We start from the raw sequence: 24,174 nt of genomic DNA on the forward strand, positions 1-24,174 counted from the left end.
CTACAAAACAAGCAGCTTAAAACACTTTTTTTTTACTGCTGAAAATTAGATCATTCATTGTTAAATTTGTTTTCTCTCCGATACATCACCAGTGTAAGCTTCACGGTGAAAACTTTTACATCACTCTTGTCAATGTAGTCCATAGTTACAAAAAATAAATTTCTTGACTTTATCTTGTGGTTATTTTGGGGAAAGTGGTGGGGGGGGGACCCTATACAGCTTTCCACTGATGTATGGTTTGTTAGGATAGGACAATATTTGGTTGAGATACAGCTATTTGAAAATCTGAATCTGAGGGTGCAAAAAAAATCAAAATATTGAGAAAATCGCCTTTAAAGTTGTCCAAATGAAGTTTTTAGCAATGGATATTGCTAATCAAAAATTAAGTTTTGATATATTTACGGTAGGAAATTTTATAAAATATCTTCATGGAACATGATCTTTCCTAATGATTTTTGGCATAAAAGAAAAATAAGAGAAATCGATAATTTGAACCCATACAATGTATTGTTGGCTATTGCTATAAATATACACATGCTACTTAAGACTGGTTTTGTGCTCCAGGATTACATATGCTGACAATTACATGCACATGCATGTAGTACACAGTGCATGAGCTGAAGCACCTCATGCAGAATGAATCTAAGAACTATTTCAGAATTCATGTGTGACTGTGTGTCATTTGTATTGTAGAGCAACACTTAAGAGTCTCAGGAAGTATCGTTAACCGCAGACCTTACTGTACTCATAAATCTCAAACAACCAGTATAAAAAAACCCACCTACAATTTTTTTTTGTCACAAATAAACACCTCTATGGAGTCCAGATCAGTCTGGTTTGAGGTTGAGGTTAGGTTTAGGTTGAGTTCCTCAGCTGCTCCAGCATCCTTTGGCTTGAGCCTTGAGCTCTGGATTTGCAGCATGAGCCGGATGCGAGTGTGGGAAATCAGGAGTGTGAGCCTACATGTGATGAGTGGAAGTGACTAGAACACAAAATATTTTGCCCTGAAAAACAGAATATGCTTTTTGGCTGGATTTACAATAATGGTGATTCAGCAATGATATTCATCTGTAGTCCATAAATAAAAGTCCATAAATAAAAGTTGCAGCACCATTCCCCAAGTTTTTTGTTTTTCCAACCAAAACATCTCACAGGCAACACACTTTTGGGACAGTTTTGTCATCAAGGACACAGACCTCTGACATTAACACTGCATGCACCAAATGAGCATTTCCCGTCTAAATAATGGTTTCTCAGATAGCATCAGACTTAAGAAGATTTTGAATATTGTAACTACAAAATTTATAGTGCTTGCTTTGTGTATTATATCATTTTGGTCCTCATTCGTGTTCACTGTATGGAAAAGACCAGCTTCGACTTTTTTAGATGAAATTGTTTATGCCATTATATGTATAAATGTGAACAGCAAGACCAGCTTCAGCTAGAGGGCGCTGTGGAGCCAAACGACATCTTCATGAGCGCATACACAAGTCTCACACTCCATTATCAAACAGTGCAAGTGTTTGGTTTGGTTCATTTCATATCCCGAATGTCTGTATAGTTGAAATAGCGGTTAGGAACTGACAAGAACGGGTGTAATGAAAATACTCCACTCATGACATGATGTGAAGCTTGAAGCACAGCTGAAAGGTGTTTGTACTGACCTAGAAAATAAAGTTTTACGATTTTGTGGAGCTCATATCAGTATATATTCCCATGGCCATGGGAGGGAAATTAAGAAAAACGTGTATATGTACAATTATTAATACATCTGAGTTCCTCATCCATAAAATGAAATGGTTTGGCTCCTTTTTCAGTTTGAAGATGATTTAAACAAAAGTTTTTTTGTGCGCGCTAAAACGTAACACAACATTGTTACAAAGTAGTCATATTCATGGACGTTATTTTGTTACATTATACTCCCGCGTCATTTTAAACCAATGTGTATCGTGTAACAATGTAACAAACGCACGGCGTCGATTCTTACTGACAAACAAACGCACAGTCTCGCGATAGCGGCACAGAGCGGAAACGGAAGTCAGTCTTTGTTAAAGATGGCAACCCCCTATGTGACAGATGAATCTGGTAAAGCATTTCGCACACAAACACACATTTCTGCGTAGATAGTCACATAATCGCCATGTAAGTTAGGGATAATGCGCCGCGTTGTGTGTGCGCGCGAGTGCGTGAGGATGAGGAAACACAGCGAGTCTCGATCTGATCGCGACACACATGAAGCATCCGAATCTTCTTGCTTTTTCCTTCTGTATGCTGCATATGCTATATATGTGTGTGTATGTTTCATTCACTAGAACTTTTTCTATCCTGCTGAGATACAAACGCTGCAGCAATGAAGCGCATAACCTAATAATAATAATGCAGATAATAACAACAACAAAACCTAACTCTGATGATTAGTAATGAGTGTAGTGGAGTGGTTAACGTTAACAATTATAATAATAATTACTTTAAAAGAAGGCAATTTCAATATGCAAATTAATTTATTTAAATATAAATTAATGATAATGGTTTTCAGTGTGACATAACATTCACAAAATCAAAGCGCTTTAAAATATTAATGTTAAGAGTTCTTGTGTCATATGTGACCCTGGACCACAAAACCATAAGAGTCATTTTTTTTTTAATACATTTTTATACATGCATGAATAAATAAGCTTTCCATTGATGTATGGTTTGCTAGGATAGGACAATATTTGGCAGAGATACAACTATTTTACTCGCCCCCAAGTTGTTCCAAACCTTTATGCATTTCTTTGTTCTGCAGAATACAAAAAAACATATATTTTGAAGATTTTTGGTGACCAAGCAGTTCCATTGTATTTTTGTCCATATAATGGAAGTCACTGAGAACCTAAACTTTCTTTCATCCGTGGAATACAAAAGAAGAATTTTTGAAGAATGCTGTTAACCAAACAGTTCTGGTTCCCATTGACTTCCATTGAATTTTTTTGTCCATATAACGGAAATCCAAGGTGACCAAGCTGTTTGATCGCCAGCATTCTTCAAAATTATCCACAGAAGAAATTTTGCGTTCCCATTAACTTCCATTAAATGGACAAAAAATATAATGGAAGTCAATGGGAACCAAAACTTTGGTTACCAGCATTCTTCAAAATATATTTTTTGCATTCTGCCGAATTAAAAAATGCATAATGTCATAAGGGTCCATTTTTTTTTAAAGGGGTGCTGTTATACTTTTTCACTTTTTGAATTTTAATCAGTGTGTAGTGTGTATCTTTGGGCATAAAAAAGATCTACAAAGTTACAAATCTCCAAGTCCACTCCAAAAGGAGATATTTTGTTTTTTTAAAAATTCCTTTTCAAGAACTACAACGAATGGCTCCTTTGGACTACAACGTTTGTTTTCCGCATGCAATGATGTCACAATGCGGCCATAAGAATATCATTAAATTAAATCCCGCCCACGGAAATTCGAATTGTTGGAGGGAGGGAGGGATTTTTTAAAATGCATAAGCTTACACTAGAATAGCCTAGGCTAATTAGTGATGATGTTCTTTGATAATGCTAGGCTGCTTTTAGCCTTATGCTGGAGCTGGTTTCGGGCAATGAAACTAAGTATGTAAATAATGAAATACATTAGCACGATAATATCATGTATCGGTGATCTCGCAGGCCGACAATAGGACCCAGCACTACTGTAGCGTATTATTTACTAACCCTCCATGAATCCTAGGTGTATATGACTTCCTTCTTTCAGACGAATGCAATCAGAGTTATATTAAAATTTATCCTGGCACTCCCAAGCTTTAGAATGGCATAGATGGGTGTTTCTCCTCATCAGTCCAAAAGAAGTCCAATATTATGCATCCATCCATAATAAAAAGTGCCTCACATGGCTCCGGGGGGTTAATAAAGGCCTCCTGTAGCGAATCGGTGCGTTTTTGTAAGAGTAATATCCATATTTAAAATGTAATCTAGCTTGCGCTAACAGGTGTACACGGAACTTGCTTCTTTGACAAGGGGCGTGGCAGTACTGAAATACCGTCTAAGCTGTTCGCCAATCGCAACGCAGTGGGACAACACATTTGTTTTTCGGAAGGCAGGCCTTCATTAAACCTGGAACTAATCGAGCCATATGTGCCAGGCTGCGAGAAATGCATTGTAATAATGTAAATTTTGTTAAAAATTATGCGTTTTTCGAACCACCAAGCATGAAAGCATGTTCTAGTACACCCCCAAAACAAAATCAAGACTTTGTAAAAGAGCATAATAGGACCCATTTTAATAGGACCATAATAGGACCTATCCTTTTTGTTAGGATAGGACAATATTTGGCCGAGATACAACTATTTGAAAATCTGGAATCTGAGGGTGCAAAAAAATCAAAATATTGAGAAAATCACCTTTTAAGTTGTCCAAATAAAGTTCTTAGCAATGCATATTACTAATCAAAAATTAAGTTTTGATATATTTACAGTAGGAAATTTACAACATGATCTTAATATCCTAATAATTTTTGGCATAAAAGAAAAGTACAAAATTTTGACCCATACAATGTATTGTTGGCTATTGCTACAAATATACCCGTGCTACTTAAGTTTGGTTTTGTGCTCCAGGGTCACATATACGGTTAATGTGTCATCAGTAAAGCATGTGTGTGTGTTTCAGGTAAATATATCGCCGCCACACAGCGGCCGGACGGCACGTGGAGGAAACCGCGGCGGGTGAAGGACGGATACGTTCCGCAGGAGGAGGTACCGGTGTAAGCACTCGACCCACAGCTCACCATGCTGCTTTAGATTTGAACAACAGCAGGTTGTTTCACTGTAAATGTGTGCGAATCTCAGTCAGCTAACACGCTCTCCTGTTTGTTAACAGGTATGAGAACAAGTACGTGAAGTTCTTCAAGAGCAAACCCGACCTGCCACCCGGCATGAACCCCGAGGACGCGGCTCAGGCCCGACAGCAGCAGCAGAGTGGAGCCGAGAAACAGAGCGACACTGCCGGACTCTCCAAAACGGCCAAACGCAACATGAAGCGCAAAGAAAAGCGCAAACAGCAAAGCCAGCAGCAGCAGGAGACTGCCGAGGATGCTAAGGCCTTGAGTAAGGAGCTGGACGGGATGAAAGTCACGGCAGAGGAGGAGAAGAGGGTGAGCGCTGAGCCTGAAGCAGCGGATCCGATGGCCGCGGAGAAAGCTAAGAAGATGAAGAACCTGCGGAAGAAGCTGCGGCAGGTGGAGGAGCTCCAGCAGAAGGTGGATTCGGGAGAGCTGAAGAACCCCAGCAAGGAGCAGCTAGACAAACTGGGCCGGGCCCAGGCCTTACGGGAGGAGCTTGAGCTGCTGGAAGGCGATTTGTGAGGTCGCTCCGAGACCCAATCGTGTCATGTTGGGGTGTGTTTGTACATTGGTCAAAGCTGTAACCACTTCATTCTTGTGTTTTATACATCATGAAGACACGTGACGGCATCTTGCGCTCTGGACTCTCGATGCGGTTCGTCCAGAACCCGCACAAGCGCAGATGATTCCCACTCTTTGTAATCGTGTCATCCGGACGGAGGGCCGTGCGACTCTCTCTGTGCTAGATTAGAAAGACTGATGAACTACAGGTCCATGGTGTCATCATTTTTTACCACCGTAGTGCATAATGGCATGAAGTAATAATGTGTAGAATTGTGTTATATTAAACATAGCATAACAATCTTCCTGTTTCACGTCCCTGTCTCATCCACAGTGTAGAAAACAGTTGATCTGGTAGGGCTGTGCAATTTATATCAAGTGATCGAGCGTGTCATGAAACACAAACAAAAACAGGCCTTGATAGTGCGCACTTTGACTGTGTGACTGTGCAGCTGAAATGACCTGAAAAATGCCTCTGTGTGAATTTGTGTCTTATATTTCTACATGACATAATCAGTATCCCTTGAGCAGACGTGATGTTTCAGATGTCAGCGTGATCGCAAATGTAATAGTGTCTGTTTTTGCTGTTTGAGCAACACATCATTCCAAACAAAAGCGTAAGCGAGCAACAGCTGCAGAGTTACAGTAGTGTTTCATTATGTACAAAGTGAATCCAGTTTTTTGAGCAAATCAATGATTTAATAATCCATTCATAACTACAGTCACTTGCCTTTTTCCTGAATAAATCAACTGTTTCAGATTGGTTCAATTTAGTGACTCACTCATTAAAGGATTACTCCACTTCCAAAATAAAAAATTCCTAATAATTTACTCACCCCCTTGTCAAGATGTTCATGACTTTCTTCAGCTGCAAAGAAATTACGTTTTTTGGGGAAAACATTCCAGTATTTTTCTCAATATAGTGGACTTCAGTGGTGCTCAAGGGATAGAAGGTTAAAATGCAGATTAAATGCAGCTTCAAAGGACTCTAAACAATCCCAGCCGAGGAAGAAGGGTCTTATCTAGTGAAATGATCGGTTATTGTCTAGCTCTGCGTTAGCTCTGCGTAAACTCTGTGTATTCTGGTTCAGTACAGTTAAGGTATGTTAAAAAACTCCCATCTCATTTTCTCCTCCAACTTCAAAATCGTCCTACATTGCTGCAGAAGTACTGACCCAGTGTTTACAAAGTGAACATGCAAAGAAGATCAAACACCCTTTACAAAAGAAGGTAAAACAGCGATGTAGGACGATTTTAAAGTTGGAAGAGAAAATGAGATGGGAGTTTTTCGACATACCCTAACTGGACTAAACCAGAATACACAGTGTTTACGCATGCACATCGCAGAGCTAGACTAGATGAGCATTTTTTGTTAAAAAGTGTATAAATATTTATTTAAGAAAACGGCCGATTGTTTCACTAGATAAGACCCTTAATTAACGGCTGACATGAATATCTTGGATGACATGGGGGTGAGTAAATTATCAGGAAAGTTTTAATTCTGAAAGTAGAGTAGTCCTTTAACATACTGACTTGCGTTTTTTGTTTTAATTATTAAGGTATCCTTTATAAAATTTCATTTTATTAATTTAAATAGTATTTTAAGAACATTAACCTTAGCATTATTTATGCATTTGTAATTTCAGTGTAAAGTGTAATTTCATCAGATGCAGTTGCATTGATTTTACTGATACTAATTTCATTTGATCAGTAACAGCTTATAGTGTCTTCTTATTCTAATTGAATTTATTGAATAAATGTAAGAATTTGACATAAAAGTTGATGCATACAGGTGCATCTCAATAAATTATAATGTCGTGGAAAAGTTCATTTATTTCAGTAATTCAACTCAAATTGTGAAACTCATGTATTAAATAAATTCAGTGCACACAGACTGAAGTAGTTCAAGTCTTTAGTTCCTTTAATTGTGATGATTTTTGCTCACATTTAACAAAAACCCACCAATCTCTACAAATTAAAATACTTCATAAGACCAATAAAAACATTTTTAGTGAATTGTTGGCCTTCTGGAAAGTATGTTCATTTTTTGTATATGTACTCAATACTTGCAGGGGCTCCTTTTGCTTTAATTACTGCCTCAATTCGCCGTGGCATGGAGGTGATCAGTCTGTGTCACTGCTGAGGTGGTATGGAAGCCCAGGTTTCTTTGACAGTGGCCTTCAGCTCATCTGCATTTTTTTTGGTCACTTGTTCTCATTTTCTTCTTAACAATACCCCATAGATTCTCTGTGGGGTTCAGGTCTGGTGAGTTTGCTGGCCAGTCAAACACAGCAACACCATGGTCATTTAACCAACTTTTGGTGCTTTTAGCAGTGTGGGCAGGTGCCAAATCCTAATGGAAAATGAAATCAGCATTTTTAAAAAGCTGGTCAGCAGAAGGAAGCACGAAGTGCTCTAAAATGTCTTGGTAAACGGGTGCAGTAACTTTGGTTTTCAAAAAAACACAGTGGACCAACACCAGCAGATGACATTGCACCCCAAATCATCACAGACTGTGGAAACTTAACACTGGACTTCAAGCAGCTTGGGCTATGAGCTTCTCCACCCTTCCTCCAGACTCTAGGTCCTTGGTTTCCAAATTAAACACAAAACTTGCTCTCATTTAAAAAAGGGGACTTTGGACCACTCCATTTCAGTCCATTTCTTCTTCTCCTTAGCCCAGGTAATACTCCTCTGACGTTGTCTGTGGTTCAGGAGTGGCTTAACAAGAGGAATACAACTGTAGCCAAATTCCTTGACACGTCTGTCTGTGGAGGCTCTTGATGCCTAGACCCCAGCCTCAGTCCATTCCTTGTGAAGTTCACCCAAATTCTTGAATCCATTTTGTTTGACAAGCCTCTCAAGGCTGCGGTTCTCTCGGTTGGTTGTGCATCTTTTTCTTCCACACTTTTTCCTTCCACTCAACTTTCTGTTAACATGCTTGGATACAGCACTCTGTGAACAGCCAGCTTCTTTGGCAATGAATGTTTGTGGCTTACCCTCGTGAAGGGTGTCAATGATTGTCTTCTGGACAACTGTCAGATCAGCAGTCTTCCCCATGATTGTGTAGCCTATCGAACCAAACTAACAGACCGTTTTAAAGGCTCAGGAAACCTCTGCAGGTGTTTTGAGTTGATTAGCTGATTGGCATGTCACCATATTCTAATTTGTTGAGATGTGAATTGGTGTGTTTTTGTTAAATGTGAGCCAAAATCATTACAATTACAAGAACCAAAGACTTAAACTACTTCAGTCTGTGTGCATTTAAATTATGTAATACAATTTGAGTTGAATTACTGAAATAAATGAACTTTTCCACAACATTCCAATTTATTGAGATGCACCTGTATATCAACAGAGTTGGAAAACATTGGCCTTATCAAGGTCAAAATGCCCTGGAGATCATTTTAATGGAAAAGTTTATTTCTGAGTTTGAGCCACCATACGGGAAACCAAAGGTCACGGCCGGGGTCAAATCCAGTTTAATGCGTTTATCATTAAAGATCTGCATGTTCTAATGCAGTGATGAGCAGCGCTCAGTCAAACATGCCGGAGAGCGTCTGCAGGATAGATTACAGGCAATTACACAGATGGAGTGACGGACAATTCTCTAAAGGCATCAGTGACAGGCGTGTCTGTACATTATTTCACAGTGCTGAATGAGATCGAGGTCACTCTTTTTGAAGCTGCGCTGTGTCATTTTGGCTGCGCCAAATGGAACCGATAAAACACGCCATCTGCCGTTGGTCAGTCAAACAGATAGTGTGGCCCTAAACCCACATCATGTCTGTCAAACAAACTCCTTAGTAGCGACCAACAACTGACTTAAAGTCACTCTAAACGTGAAATTGACACCACTAACCAACCCACTCTTTTAAATCAATGCTCTCACACTCACACACACACACACCTCGTCTGTATTTCTTCTCTTCTACCTGGCTTCCTAATCTAGTTGTCCAGATTATAAACCTGGGATTCTGTACTGCAATAATTGTTGGCTCTCAGACCAAATGCTGTGTTGTTGTTCTTTGAGTCTCTATGGATGAAAGCATCTTCTAAATGTACAAACGTAAACTTGTTTTACATATGTAACAACATACACCGGAGAATTAACGCAGGAGAGGCACATTATTAGCAGAATGTTTTAAAACACTGAACGACGCACACAAGAATCCTCACGCTCAACCCCATCTACTCGGAGGCTAATTATAGTGGTAATTATAAACTTCACACTTCCTCTCGCCCAGCCCCAACACTCTCATGAGAATTGGCTTGTTTGTGCTGTGTGAATATATGTCAGATCACTTGAATAAAAAAAGATTTCCTCCAAGACAAAATTAAGTATTTAAACCTAACAATCAGTGATGGCAAAAAGCGCACATTTTGATTTTGATCATTAAGCCTTGTTAAATCTGCTGACGTCACCAGACAGGATAGTCATTCGCGGGCACAAACAGCTTTTCCAGATGCTAAAGCCCACGTCCATCTGCAGTACTCCTGCACTGGGATGTCATGTCTGGAACATCCAGGCCTCATTCAGAGTATGTGATGGCTGCCATGTGCTGCTCGTGAGCACAAACACACACACACACACACTTGTTTGTTCTGCACAGCATGACTTTACATAGTTCTGATGACCGCAATGAAACTAAACTCCAGACACACACGCCCAGACGAGTCACAAACACGAGCGTCACATTTAAAGCCGACCGAACTCATGCGAGACGCTCGTGTTCGTGTGCCGTCGAGCTCCAGATCTCAGAGCAGCAGAGATGCGAGTCCTGGTCCTGATGACGTTCACGTCAGCGTGTGCTGCTCTGGACCCAGCGGCACTGAAGGAGGCGATGGTAAGCAAAACTCATCGGTGAGGCCGTTTCTGTTTGTGAACACTTCATTGATTGTTCTAAAGAGTTGTGTTGTATAAGATAGTCTTTTTGTCTGTCTGTTTGTGTCTCTCAGGTCTATCTGAAGCGATACGGTTATTTACCTTCATCATCCAACGCTGATCATCAGGGGATTCAAACAGAGCAAATGAATGAGGCTCTTCGGTATCTTACACACACACACACACACACAGTGGTATTCCTGTCATTAAGGGCTCATTTCATAGGCAAAATGTTTGTTCTACTGTACATACAGTTTTTTCTATCCCCTTACCCAAAACCTACCCCTCACACTAAACTATAGGCATCTTTACATTCTCAAAACACTTCATTCTGTGTGATTTATAACCTTGTTTCCTCATGGGGACGAAAAAATGTCCCCACCAGGTCAAAATTGAATGCTATTACTGTACTTGTGGACAGAGCTGAGTAGTAACTGATTACATGTAATCTGGATTATGTAATCAGATTCCAAAAATGAAGTACTTGTAATTAGATTAAATTCCATTTTAAAATACTCGTAATCAGACTACAGTTACTGTTTTATGGATTACATGATTACATATTATTTACACAAAAACAATAAATTATTAATAATTTATTGATTCTCCCTAGATCCTGTTTTTAAACGTTCCTTTCTAAAATAGCCTATTGTTTGTATACGTTCAAAAAGTTTTTCAGTTTTATGGACATTCACACAGAGGTCAGTCATTATTCAGGTATACACAGCATTTGACCACTGATTAAAAATCATTTCAGTTTTAAGAAGTGTTTCAACATAGCATCAACTACTGATGAACACATTGATTTTTACTTTAAATTATAATTATTACTCTGTAAGTTGTCTAACCATGTAAAGTACTACTAAGTCTTTGGAAAGTTTTTGTCTTTCAAACACAATGCACAATGCACAAATTCACACTTTTTTGTCATCTAATCATCTTTCACCTAATGTATTTACTTGAAGTACCCCTGAGATTTTAAAATAAATACTTTAATAATTAAGTATTAACATTTGCATTTCTCTGACATTGGTTATGGTCACATGACATGCAGGTAAACAAATAAAATATTTCATTTTTTTAGTGTTTTATTTTGATTGATTTTAAAGTGATTTATTTTAATTTTTTTTAATGATTTTTCTTAATTAATTGCTTTTCATTAAGCAGTTTCTTCACTAACCTTGACATAATTTAACATACTTCATGTTGCTAATGATAATGAATGGAATATATTGTCTTTCTCATTTGTACTTTTAAATCAATATGGTACAAGATTATTCCATTTAAATAAATGAGATAGGTCAAAAGTAATCTAAAAGTAACCTAGTCAGATTACATTACCTAAAAATATGTAATGTATTGGATTACATTACATACAGTAACGGGATACAATTTGTAAGTAATCTACAATTTGTAAGTAATCTAGCTCTGCCTGTGGAGACATTTGGTCCCTATAATGTAGGGAATACATGTGCCACTTTTACTTACGTTGTCCATTAGCAAATAAGAAATGAGGTAAAACCAAAACTCCTAAATCTGTTTCAGGATGTCTGCTCTCCACTAAAAAGAGAAGAAAAAAATAAAGAAAAAAAAAAATAACAGACATGAGTGTGATTTAAACAAACCATCCCATTTAAAGTCTTGTTCTCTTATATACTGCAGTATGAGAAATAAAGCACCGTACAGTTTCAGTACACAGCTTACCCCACTGACTTTGTCCCACTTGTGATCTCTAATGTCTGTTTCAGGATCTTTCAGAAGGTGACGGGTCTCCCTGTGACGGGTCGTCCGGACAGCAGCACTCTGGCCATGATGAGAGCAGCCCGCTGCGGCCTGAGTGACTCCTTCAGCCGCATGCTGAAATATCGCATCCTGGGTGAGTCACATGAGCGATGAACACACGGCTTATGCTGGACCTTGGCGTGGGTTAATCTCTACTGAATAACTGGCTAAATAACTGCTCTTATTTAAGTGACCATTTCAGTTCTGCTTTAACAGCTTTCACTGTATTATTTATCTTGATTTATTTCAATTCATTACTTTTAGAATATTGCATTAATTTAATAATGTTAATGATATCTTGCAATTAAGTTTGGTTCAGTTCTGTTTACACAGAGCTCTTACCCATGCAAGGCTTGTTCCTCCCAGAACAGAAGTATACATACTGCTAATCCTAAATGTATGCTACCTGTCAGTCTGATGGAATGTTTGTGCGCTGCAGGTCAGTGGCATAAGAAGAGACTGACGTATCGCATTTATAACCATCCGCCGGTTCTGGGTTTGTCTGGGACGCGAGCGGCGGTTCGCGCAGCCTTCGGTTACTGGGGTGCCGTCAGTCCGCTTCACTTTCAGGAGGTCAGCGTGGGTCACGCCGACATCAAAATCTCCTTCCACAGGAAAGACCAGGGCTGTCCTGTCGCGTTTGACGGACCCGGTAACAGCGCGTTTCGCTTTTTAAATGACTCCTCTGTTGAATATGGAAGCCCATTTCCGGCACCGGTGAAAAGGAATTAATTTGGCTTGAGAAAGCCACTGAAATGCTATTTAGGGCCCGAGCACCGGTGCGAGGACCCTCTTGGAATTGCTCCGATTATTATTATTATTATTTTTTTGTATTATTCTTCTTCTTCTCCAAAATGAATCGCATTTTTGAGGGCCTAAATGTGCCCGAAAAGTCATGAAACTTTGCACACGCATTAGAACTGGCGAAAATTTACATCTGATATAGGTTTCAGAAGTGGGTGTGGCAAAATGGCTCGACAGCGCCACCTATTCACGTTCAATGAAGTGCCCCTCCTGCTACGTTGTTTTCGTTGGAGGGTGTGTCCGTGGCGGCCTGTCAAATTTCAATGTTTCGCCATGAAAAAGGAAGTTGTTATAACTCAGCCATACAATATCTGATCTGCCCCAAACTTCACATGTTTGATAAGAGTCTGGTCCTGAACACATGCCCATGCTCATATTCAGTTATAGTCATAGCGCCACCTGCTGGCAACAGTAAGTGGCATGATTTACGCTGTGAGAAACTCCTCCTAGAGATTTCATGAAATCAACATTATATTCAGTCAATCTAATCTAAAGGCCTTTGCGATGTTAATTTGTGAAGATCTTGAGTTTTCGTTGAAGGGCGTGTCCGTGGCGGCCTGGCAAAGTTCGATGTTTCGCCATGGGAATAGAAATTGTTGTAACTCAGACATACGATGTCCGCTCTGCCCCAAACTTAACATGTTCGATAAGAGTCCTGCCCTGAACACATCTGAAGTCCAGTATTCCATTATAATTATAGCGCCACCTGCTGGCAACAGGAAATGACTTATTTTACACTAACTTAAACATGCAATGTCCAATTTGCACCAAACTTCACATGTTTGGTAAGAGTACTGACCTGAAGACATCTAAAGGCCAATATTCAGTTATAAACATAGCGCCACCTGTTGGCAGCAGGATGTGTCATGTCTTACAGTAACTCATGCATGCCATGTTCAATCTGCACCAAACTTCATATGTTTGACAAAAACTCTGGCTTGAAGACATCTACATGCCAATATTCAGTTATAGGCATAGCGCCACCAGCTGGCAGGAGGAAGTTTGGCACATCTAAATTACTATTTCTCCTAAATTTACTATGTGAAAAGCATAGTGCCCACCATTCGCCACAGATCAGCGGTGAGCCCGGGTGCGAGGGCCCTTTCATCGCTGCTTGCAGCTTTAATTAAACTTATTATTCTTCTTACTAAAAACGTTTACTATAACTCCTCCTAGAGGTTTAACTCTACAAACTCAGCCCAGCTCTTCAGACTGATCTGACCAAGTGTGCTGTATCTTTTCTAACTGATCGGATTTGCGATTTTCCTAAAAACGACTGTTGTGTGGGTACAAATATTCACTAAAAGGTCCTTTAATCTCTTAATAAATATCTCTTTTATTTACACCAATTCGTTAAAATTCTTTACAAACCCCCACATCACAGGTAGGGAAAACCAAATCAATTCAAATCAACTCCAACTAAACAAACCAATAAACTCGAAATAAAGAGACAAATTAAATCAAAACCATGGCAGTCTGTCCCAAAAATACACAAAATACAAACATTAACAGAGTCAAATCTCATAAAGCATATTCAAATCAGTTTCCTTCAAGACTCCTTCAAAATTAACTACATTTCATACCTGTTAACACAGCAATATTCCATTCTAACCACTCTGGGGTGCGTTTCCCGTACAACGACGTAACTCGCTGATTAACCTCCATAGTACGATGCACTGTTGTGAAAATGCACTAGCTAGTCACGACTGTTTCCCAAACATGGTCGCATCTCCGTCGTTTGAACCACATTAGTTCAACGATGTAGGGCCGTTGTTAATGACGTCCCCGAGTAATAATTTATGCTATTTAACTGATTAGAGATCTCTAAAATGCGGCTACATTGAACATGGCACCTGATGACTAATTTACTATTTTTTGTTTCCTGTCATTTTGCTTTATTTGATGTTTGATTCATCGCGGGTTCTCTCGGGCATTTATGCGCATGAGCACTATTTAAAAACAGCGCTTACAGAGGAAGCTTAAAATACATCGATTAAAATGCATTTATATTTAGATAGAATGGAAGATATAGATTGCACTGCATGTTAGCTTGCTTATTGTGCCCAAGAGCACAAATTATTGAGCCCATATGTCTTACTAACAAGGAGCTAAGCTTCTAACCACAGGTCAAGAGCTGTAGTTCCAACCTAGTACGTTTGTGGCGCTGTTTGCAAATGTTCGTTTGAACTATGGTTTCGGGAAACACCGAATCGTTGAACTATGTTGGTAACGATGGAACTTGCTACCATAGTTGGCTAACGATGCTTTTGGGAAACGCACCCCTGGTCATTGAGGTTCTCAGGAAACACACCAAATGATCAAACCATCAAACTTTTAAAATCGTTTAAAACTTTTTCAAACGTTCAGACTAGGCTTTCTCAAGTCAACTTTAAAGTTTGTTACAGTTTTTCTAGTTGTGATTGTTATCTCTCAGTTCTGTCGTTTTTTCTAACATTTGTGAATTTATATATCCAAATTCTGGCTGTATTGTATCTGACTATAAGAAGTCAAAATTGCAAGTAAAAAAGTTCAGAATTGTGATAGAAAAAGTTGTAATTACCCTTTTAAATGTTTTAATTCAGTGCTGGAAACAGGCTTCCATAGTTGAGGAATATGTGCTCTAAATATCAATACATTTAATGTCTAAAATTTTCTGCTTGCAAAACTTTTGCTCAACTTGTGTTAATGTGAGTCTTTAGTTTGACTGTTGCTCAATTTCAGTCACTGTACAGAGTTTATGCAAGTTTATGAAGGTCAATTTAAGGCATTTTAAAGACCTTTTTAAGACCAATTAAAAAGTAAATTAAAGGGAACACAAAATATCAATACAACTTCCTTCCTATCTATGTTACCTTTTGATTAATTTTACACACAAAAAAATCGCTTAACTAGAATGTTTTTTAATTGTACTTTCTGTTTTTCTTCAGTATTTTTGTCTTGATTTTCAGTGCAAGTGTCTAAAGATTTTTAAATCAAAATGACATATAAAGTATATTTATGAATAAAAAAAATCACCTTCATTCAAAGGGAAAACCAGTTTTCATTCCCCATTGCCAGATATTTGCTTCATGTCTTCATTTTGCATCTTCAGTAAATGTATGTTGATTTAAGGATGTTTAGATATTTGAGCTGGAAAACAAGACAGAAATACTGAGGAAGAGATTCATTGTCTGCAGTGCATAAAAGGGTAAAGACCTTTTTAAGACCTGCTGAATCTGCTGTCCGGTCCAGGGCAGGTTTTGGGACACGCCGAAGGCCCAGAGTCCGGCATAGTTCACTTTGATGCAGATGAGATGTGGACGGAGGGCCGGAGTTACGGAACAAACCTGCGCATCGTGGCGGCCCACGAGATAGGCCACGCCCTCGGACTAGGCCACTCCCAGTACCGCAGCGCGCTCATGGGCCCCGTGTACACGGGATACCACCACAACTTCAAACTGCACCAGGACGACATCCGTGGCATACAGACTCTGTACGGTAAGAACGTGCAGTTGCGTTTCCACTGTCCCCATAATTTAACCACAGACCAAAGCTGATATCCTCTCTCTCAGGAAAACCTGTGGAAAAACCACCCACTACTCCGAGAAAGCCAGAGCCTTCTGTGCCAGACCCCTGCACCACTGGACTGAACGCCATCATGCTGGGTAACCGTACAGCACAGCTGATCTCTGATCAGTCCAACACCCGACATGATTCATCAGCCTTGTGTCCTTGTGCTTTTCTTCTTAGGGCCTCTTCACAAGACATTTGCTTTCAGAGGTCATCACGTGTGGACGCTCTCAGATTCGGGTTACAACACTCCTGTTCCCATTAACGCCCTGTGGAAGGAACTGCCCGGCAACATCGATGCAGCTGTTCACTCACAAAGAACCAGCAAATCCTATTTTCTGAAAGGTGTTGAATTCAAACAGACGTAGTAATATTTTGATTGGAAACATTATGATTATTACATTTTTTAAACAAGTCTCTTCTGTTCACCAAAGCTGTATTTATTTGATCAAAAATACAGTATATATATTGTAAATGTATGTATATCTGATTAAGCTCACAATGGAAACACAATGGAATAGAAAGACACTGAAAACACAATTTCAAAATGGCACAGTTATTAATAGTAACTAGATTTAAAAAGTTCATCAAGACAAACTTTAGGTTGGCTTAGGAAAGCCTAGCCTGAAAGTTTCAAGCAGCTGTAAACGCTTGAAGTTTTAAATTTTATATAGATAGATTAGATGATTAGTATGTTTCTAGCATGATTAGAATGTAGTTAGCATGTTTCTAACTATTTTTCTACCATGTTTAACATGTTACTAGCATGTTGCTAGCATGTCTCTAGCATGACCAGCAAGTTACTAGCATGATTATTAGCATGTTGCTAGCATGTCTCTAGCATGACCAGCAAGTTACTAGCATGATTATTAGCATGTTGCTAGCATGTTTCTAGCATGATTACCATGTTATTAGCATGTTGCTAACATGTTTCTAACATGATTAGCATGTTACTAATGTTTTTAGTATGACTAACAAGTTACTAACATGTTGCTAGCATGAATCACGTTGCTAGCATGATTAGCACGTTGCTAGAAAGTTTCTAACATGATTACCATGTTATTAGCATGTTGCTAACATGTTTCTAACATGATTAACAAGTTACTAGCATTATTAACATATTATATATTTTAGCATATTGTTAGCATGTTTTTAAGATGACTAACATCTGCTGGCATGTTACTAGTATGATTAGCATGTTTTTAGCATATTGCTAGCATGTTTCTAGCATGCCTAGCAAGCTACTAACATGTTTATAACATTATTAACATCTTACTAGCATGGTATTAACATGTTGCTAGCATGTTTTTAAAATGATTAACATCTTACTAACATGTTGCTAGCATGTTACTAGCATGATTATGATTCTAGTATAATTGGCAAGTTATTAGCATGATTCTAATTGCTAGGTTTGGCTAGATAGATAGAGATTAGAGCGGAAGCTTGAATGAGTTTGAATGGATTAGAAATAGTACATAGAATGGAAGCTTGTTTGAGTCTCAAAGGATTCTGGAAGTTTAAAATTTGAGTTTCGACAGCTGGAGTTTGATGAGTCTTCGCTCATTTAAACATTCCGTCAATGTAAGTCTATGACATTTTTATAATTTATAATTTTCATTTTTATGAAAACAATAGGTTACTGTCGTAACCCCGGTTCTCTGAAACATCGAGTGGAGAGATCCACCTATGCGAAGGGCATCCGTACCTGACCTCTGCAGAAGCATCCAATTGCACCAAGTCTGGCTTGACAGACAGGAGCGCGTGCCCACTGGCAGGTAAGGGCCCGCCCCTTACCAGACGCATAAAACCCCTGCACGCGCTACCTTTCCTCAGTGAGTATATTCGCTTCTCGCAGCAAGCGGGGCAAACTTGGTGGATCTCTCCACTCGATGTTTCAGAGAACCGGGGTTACGACAGTAACCTATTGTTCTCTTTCATCATCTCGTGTTCGAGATCCACCTATGGGAGATATGGACAGCTCCCCGGTTGCCCAATACACCCACAGTGAGGCCCTGTAAGCCAGGGGACGGTCACCTGGAGAGGCGGTGCTTAACACGTCACCAAGGATCAGACCCCCACAATGAGCATGAATACCAGTCATGAAGGGATGAACTGTGGTAACATGCACATGATATGGCCACACATCTCATGTTGATATATTAATAATAATATATGTACACAACATAAGGATGTGGGGGGGGCAGATGACTTGCTTAAAACATGAATAAGCTGAGTTGGACCACTGCCATGCCTCTAGTGGAGTGAGCTCTGAGGCCCTCTGGAGAACGCACTCCCTTAGATTTATATGCCAAGGAGATGGCTTCCACAAGCCAATGAGAGAGAAAGAAATGAAGAGCTGGTCGCTCCTCCTGAAAGCGCTGGTCCTGTCAATGTAAACCCGTAAGGAGCGAACAGGACACAAAGCGTTTAGCCTCTTATCCTCTGAAGAGGAGAAAGGAGGAGGATGAAAAGCGGAAAGCTGAATCACCTCACACGCAAATGCCGGGAAGCATTTTGGCATAAAGGCCGGGTTAGGCCTTAGAAGGACCTTATCCCCACTGATGGAGAATTTCATGCATGAGGAGTGAACTGAGAGTGCATGCAAGTCACTGACACGTTTGGCTGATGCCAGTGCCAGGAGCAGAGCTGTTTTAAGAGACAGAAGCTTGAGAGAAATGTCTCCCAGCGGTTCAAAAGGATTTTGAGACAAGACCTCCAGTACCATGGAGAGGTCCCATTCTGGAATCACTCTTTTAATGACTGGAAGCGAGCGGCGGGCGCCTTTCATAAATCTACGAATGAGGGGGTGTTGCCCCACTGTCGTGCCATCGAACCCAACATGACATGCGGCGATAGCCGCCAAGTAAACCTTAATAGTGGAAAAAGATCTTCCACCATCTATAAGGTCTTGCAAAAAACTCAAAACAGCAGTGAGTGAGCACTGATATGATATCAGCAGGCGCTCATCGCACCACTGCTCAAACACACGCCACTTGCAGTTGTAAAGAGAGCGTGTGGAGGAGGCTCTGGCGTTCTGAATGGTAGCAACAACCCGTGGGGGGAGCCCCAACGTGTTTAAGTTTGCCCTCTCACGGGCCAGGCCCAGAGAGCCACCCTGTCTGGGTGGGGATGGTAGATCTCCCCGTTCGCTTGAGACAGGAGGTCCGTGCGTAGCGGGAGTGGCCACGGCTGTGCATACAGAAGAGGAACTATCTGTGCCAGCCATGGAGATTTGGGCCATCTGGGTGCTATCAGAATGAGAGTGAGGCTCCGTTCTTTCACCCTGACCAGGGTGGGCGCTATTAACGATAGCGGAGGAAATGCGTAGAGAAGCACATTGGGCCATGGATGGGCCAGTGCGTCCACGCCGAGGGGGGCGTCCTCGTCCCGTAGCGAGAAGAACATAGGGCACTGGGCGTTTTCGTGCGAGGCGAAGAGATCGACAGTTGCCTGACCGAATCTCCTCCACAGTTGCCCCACTATCTGAGGGTGGAGGCGCCATTCCCCATAGAGTGGGTTCCCCCTCGACAGAAGGTCTGCGCCTCTGTTCAGATTGCCTGGGACATGAGTCGCCCGTAATGACAGAAAGTGTCGCCTGCTCCATACTAACAGCCTGTGAGCTAGGGCATGGAGTTTCGAAGAGCGCATTCCCCCTTGGCGATTGATATAAGCCACGGCTGTGGTGTTGTCGCAACGCACCAGCACGTGATGCCCTTGCAGGCGGGGTAGAAAGTGATTCAGAGCTTTCCAAACAGCGAAGAGCTCCAAATAATTTATGTGGGCTGAGTGAAGTGTGTTTGGCCACACACCGTTCACTGTTCTGCCCTCCTGTGTGGCACCCCATCCTGTTAAGGAGGCATCTGTCGTCACAACTTTGCGCATCATGATTGCCCCAAGGGGAGTTCCCTGAGAGTAAAACTCCACATTCCCCCAGTCGCGCAGCGCTGCCGTGCATGTGTGCGTCACCGAGACAGAGCGGCAGAGATCGCGTAATGGGCTGAGATGAAGAGATAAAACCCACTTCATGAACGCCCTCATTCTCAGAAGGCCTAAAGGCAGGACATGGACCGCCGAGGCCATAAGACCCTGTAGTCTGAGACATGTGCGATACTGTACCCTCGCCCCTTCTCTGAAAAGCGAGAGGCAATTCAGAAGGGAGAGAGTGCGCTGTTGCGAAAGCCGCACGCGCATTGTGATTGAGTTCAGCTCCAGCCCCAGAAAAATCACATTCTGCGAAGGAGTGAGGTTGCTCTTGCTCACGTTCACTTTGAAGCCGAGCGCTGTGATGTGAGCGAGCACACGGGCAGTGTTTTGTATCGCTTCCTCTCTCGAATCGGCTATGATCAGCCAATCGTCTATGTACGTCAGGATTCTGAGCCCCGCTGCTCTCAGCGGAGCGAGTCCTGCCTCCACAACCAGACAGAACGTCCTCGGGCTGAGTGAGAGCCCGAAAGGAAGAACTGTGAATTCGTAACAAACGCCTTGGTAGGCGAAACGAAGGAATTTTCTGTCGCTTCTGTCTTCCTTGGAAGGCATAATTTAAAAGCCTCGTCCTCCTTCTTCTTATCATCACACCGCTGTTGCATCATAGCCACGGCGGGACCAAAAAGAGCCTGTCCAGGCTCGACGGGGGCACCCGCGATGCGCCTCTTCTCACTGTCGGGGAGCCCTGACAGGTTGAGCCAGAGTGCGCGCTCCCCCACCACAGAAAGCGCCATGGCCCGCCCGCTGGCTTGGACAGCCTGGCGAGCGTTACAGAGGACGAGGTCATTTACCATAAGGATCTCCTTCCACAGGGTAGGCGAGGGGGATCCTTTGTCCAGCTGTTGCCCCAAATCATCCAAATTTTCCACCTGGTAAGCGGAGAGAAGGGAGGACACGTTTAGCGCTCTGACTGCCACGGCCGATGATTTATAGGCCGCCTGATAAACAGAGGCGGAAAAACGGTCCATCTTGCTTGGCAGCACTGGCTTCGGAGGGGCGAGCAGCCCGCCCTGAGCAGGGTTGAGGTGCCTGGCGATCGACGGCTCAACAGCGGGGGGGTCGCCCATGCCGAGAGTCGCCATATCCTTCACCTCTAGACCCGTCAAGCCGTGCTTGAAATCAAGCGGATCGGTCCAGTAGTGCCGCATGTGCTTAGCGCACGCTGGAAGGAAGGGAAAAAGCTGTTTCCTCGGGCCGGGAGGGGTCCCAGCACCTTCCCATCATACACGTCCCTCTCCTGGTCGGTGGCGCTCTGTGGGGCCGGCCACTCGATGTTGAGACGAGCAGCCGCTCGTTCACACACCTCCAGGAGGATAGACTGGGGAACGACCGCAGGGGGGTTAACCTGGGCGACACCAGAGAGTGGGATGGCCTCCTCGTCCTCTGAGACCCCAAGCAAGCCCGCGTCGTCATCATCGCCGGAACCGGCCGGTTCATCGACGAACGGAAGGTTTCCCGAGAAAATGTCTTCCTCGGGAAATGCAGGATTAGGCAGCTCAGCCCAATTGAGAGACGTCGCGCCCTGGGAGGTCCCCGGAAGCGCGTCGCCGTCACCGTGTCCCCCATCCGAGTCGGAAAGGCCGAGTTCCAGACACTGGGTCGCCGCAACCTTCAAGCGACGTCGCAAGAGCTTCTTGGGAAGCAGGAGACAATGACTGCAATGCTCCGGGTCAGCCAGAGCTTGCTCCGCATGCTTGAGGCCCAAGCAAACCACGCAGAACTCGTGAGAGTCCTTGGCGGCAATGAGAGCTCCACACGCGGCCGGGCAGGCCCGTGACGAGATGCTCCCGGGAGTAGCGGATTTGGAGAGCGACATCTCGGAAAAAAAACTCGGAAAAATCCGTGGCGGGCAGCCGTGGAAGGGAGAAGAATATAAAGAGCATGGGCGGCTCAAAGAGGTAGAACACAGCTAACCTGGCTGAAAGACGACTGTCACGTCTGGCGGAGGCTGATCAGACAGATATGTCCTCCTGAAGACACTCCGTGCACAGTGTAAATCCAGCCGAACTGTGTAAATGCAGAGATCGCGAGAAGCGAATGTCAACTGAGGAAAGGTAGCGCGTGCAGGGGTTTTATGCGTCTGGTAAGGGGCGGGCCCTTACCTGCCCGTGGGCACGCGCTCCTGTCTGTCAAGCCAGACTTGGTGCAATTGGATGCTTCTGCAGAGGTCAGGTACAGATGCCCTTCCCATAGGTGGATCTCGAACACGAGATGATGAAAGAGAACCAGTCAGATCAGTCTGAAAAGATACAGCAACCCGAGTCAGATCAGTCTGAAGATCTGGGCTTGGTGGTTGTAGCTTGAAAGCTATAAGAGGAGTAATGTTCAGAAATTTTAGTTTCATAAGAAAAAAGAAGAAGAAGAAGCTTAAATAGCAGATTTTCTCAAGTCAACCTAATAATAATAATCACGTGCACCTGATTGCCATAGGAGATAAAGTCTGGAGATATTCTGGCTTTAAACTGGACGGCGGCTACCCGAAACGCCTCACCATTCCCTCCAACATACACGCCGCATTCTTCCTCAAGAGCCGCCGGGCGCTCGTCTTCATCAAGGTGACGGAATCCTGCCAGGAGAGAAGCAGCGTTTGTTCTCATTAGGCATAGAGCAGGGGTGGCGAACTCCGGTCCTGGAGAGCCGCAGTCCTGCAGAGTTCAGCTCCAACCCTAATTAAAACTCACCTGCCTGTATTTTTCTAGTAACTCTTCAGACCTTGATTAGCTTGTTCAGGTGTGTTTGATTAGGGTTGAAGCAAAACTCTGCAGGGCTGCGGCTCTCCAGGACCGACGTTCGCTACCCCTGGCATAGAGTGTGACAGTGATTGTGTGTCTGTTCCGCAGGGATCACAGTACTGGCTCTGGGATGAACTTGGATCAGCTAAACATCTCCAGCTTTACCCCAAACCTCTCGCTCAGCTCATCGCTGGTTTGCCCCCGGATCCGGACGCAGCTTTCAGCGGGACCGACGGACACATCTACGTGTTCAGAGGCGAGCGGTACTGGCGTGCGAGTCCAGCACTGGTGGTGGAGAAGGGTTATCCCCGCCGCTCTCGAGAGCTGATGCACTGCGACGACTAACTTTAATCAGGGATTAAATTCATGGATATTTATCATTTCCATATCATGCATCAAACAGGGCTTCATTATCTATAGTTCAAGGGATAGTAAAAATTCTGTCTGTCATTAAATACTCTCCCTCATGTATTTCCAAAGCTGTAGGACCTTGGTTCATCTTCTGAACACAAATAAAGATATTTTTGATGAAATCTGAGAGCTTTCTGGCCCTCCATAGACCCTTCAATGAACTATTTAATCAATGTTCTTACCCCCTTTCTGGGTCTTGACTGTGGTAGTGCCATCGCTGTCTATGGAAAGTCAGAAAGCTCTCAGATTTCATCAAAAATATCTTATTTTGTGTTCAGAAGATGAACCAAGGTCCTACAGCTTTGAAAACACATAAGGGAGAGTAATTAATGGATTAGTTCACTTCCAGAACAAAAATGTACAGATATTTTACTCACCCCCTTGTCATCCAAGATGATGAAATTATGTTTTTTGAGGAAAACTTTTCAGGAATGTTCTCCATATAGTGGACGTCTATGGTGCCCGCGAGTTTGAACTTCCAAAATGCAGTTTAAATGCAGCTTCCAAGGGCTCTAAATGATCCCAGTTGAGGAAGAAGAGTCTTATCTAGCAAAACGATTCTTTTTTTTTTTTTTTAAATGTACAATTTATATACTTTTTAACCTCAAATGCTTGTCTTGTCTAATTCGGCATAAACTTTGTGT

General features: G+C 42.2%; 2 protein-coding genes across 2 annotated transcripts; both read left to right on the plus strand.

Annotated features, from left to right (window-relative positions):
* The first annotated feature begins 2,006 nt into the window (after nt 1-2,006).
* pym1 (PYM homolog 1, exon junction complex associated factor) lies at nt 2,007-7,277 on the plus strand. Its single transcript, XM_051116305.1, has 3 exons — nt 2,007-2,085; nt 4,651-4,744; nt 4,861-7,277. Exons 1-3 carry the CDS (start codon nt 2,055-2,057, stop codon nt 5,342-5,344), a joined length of 609 nt encoding a protein of 202 aa, XP_050972262.1. The 5' UTR covers nt 2,007-2,054; the 3' UTR covers nt 5,345-7,277.
* A 2,826-nt stretch (nt 7,278-10,103) lies between these two features.
* On the plus strand, nt 10,104-23,592 carry LOC127169129 (matrix metalloproteinase-19). Its single transcript, XM_051116285.1, has 9 exons — nt 10,104-10,230; nt 10,343-10,431; nt 12,017-12,144; nt 12,490-12,702; nt 16,086-16,331; nt 16,406-16,498; nt 16,584-16,748; nt 22,818-22,942; nt 23,228-23,592. Exons 1-9 carry the CDS (start codon nt 10,156-10,158, stop codon nt 23,462-23,464), a joined length of 1,371 nt encoding a protein of 456 aa, XP_050972242.1. The 5' UTR covers nt 10,104-10,155; the 3' UTR covers nt 23,465-23,592.
* Nucleotides 23,593-24,174: the final 582 nt, after the last annotated feature.

This window comes from Labeo rohita, chromosome 8, assembly GCF_022985175.1.
Source record: "Labeo rohita strain BAU-BD-2019 chromosome 8, IGBB_LRoh.1.0, whole genome shotgun sequence".
NCBI classification, from domain to species: Eukaryota; Metazoa; Chordata; class Actinopteri; order Cypriniformes; family Cyprinidae; genus Labeo; species Labeo rohita.

Coding starts and splice junctions, on each gene's coding strand:
- LOC127169129 (XM_051116285.1), top strand. CDS start 10,156: ATGCGAGTCCTGGTCCTGATGACGTTCACGTCAGCGTGTGCTGCTCTG. Junction 16,749..22,817: donor CAAATCCTATTTTCTGAAAG/GTGTTGAATTCA, acceptor TGATTGCCATAG/GAGATAAAGTCTGGAGATAT. Junction 22,943..23,227: donor GGGCGCTCGTCTTCATCAAG/GTGACGGAATCC, acceptor TCTGTTCCGCAG/GGATCACAGTACTGGCTCTG.
- pym1 (XM_051116305.1), top strand. CDS start 2,055: ATGGCAACCCCCTATGTGACAGATGAATCTG. Junction 2,086..4,650: donor CTATGTGACAGATGAATCTG/GTAAAGCATTTC, acceptor TGTGTGTTTCAG/GTAAATATATCGCCGCCACA. Junction 4,745..4,860: donor CCGCAGGAGGAGGTACCGGT/GTAAGCACTCGA, acceptor GTTTGTTAACAG/GTATGAGAACAAGTACGTGA.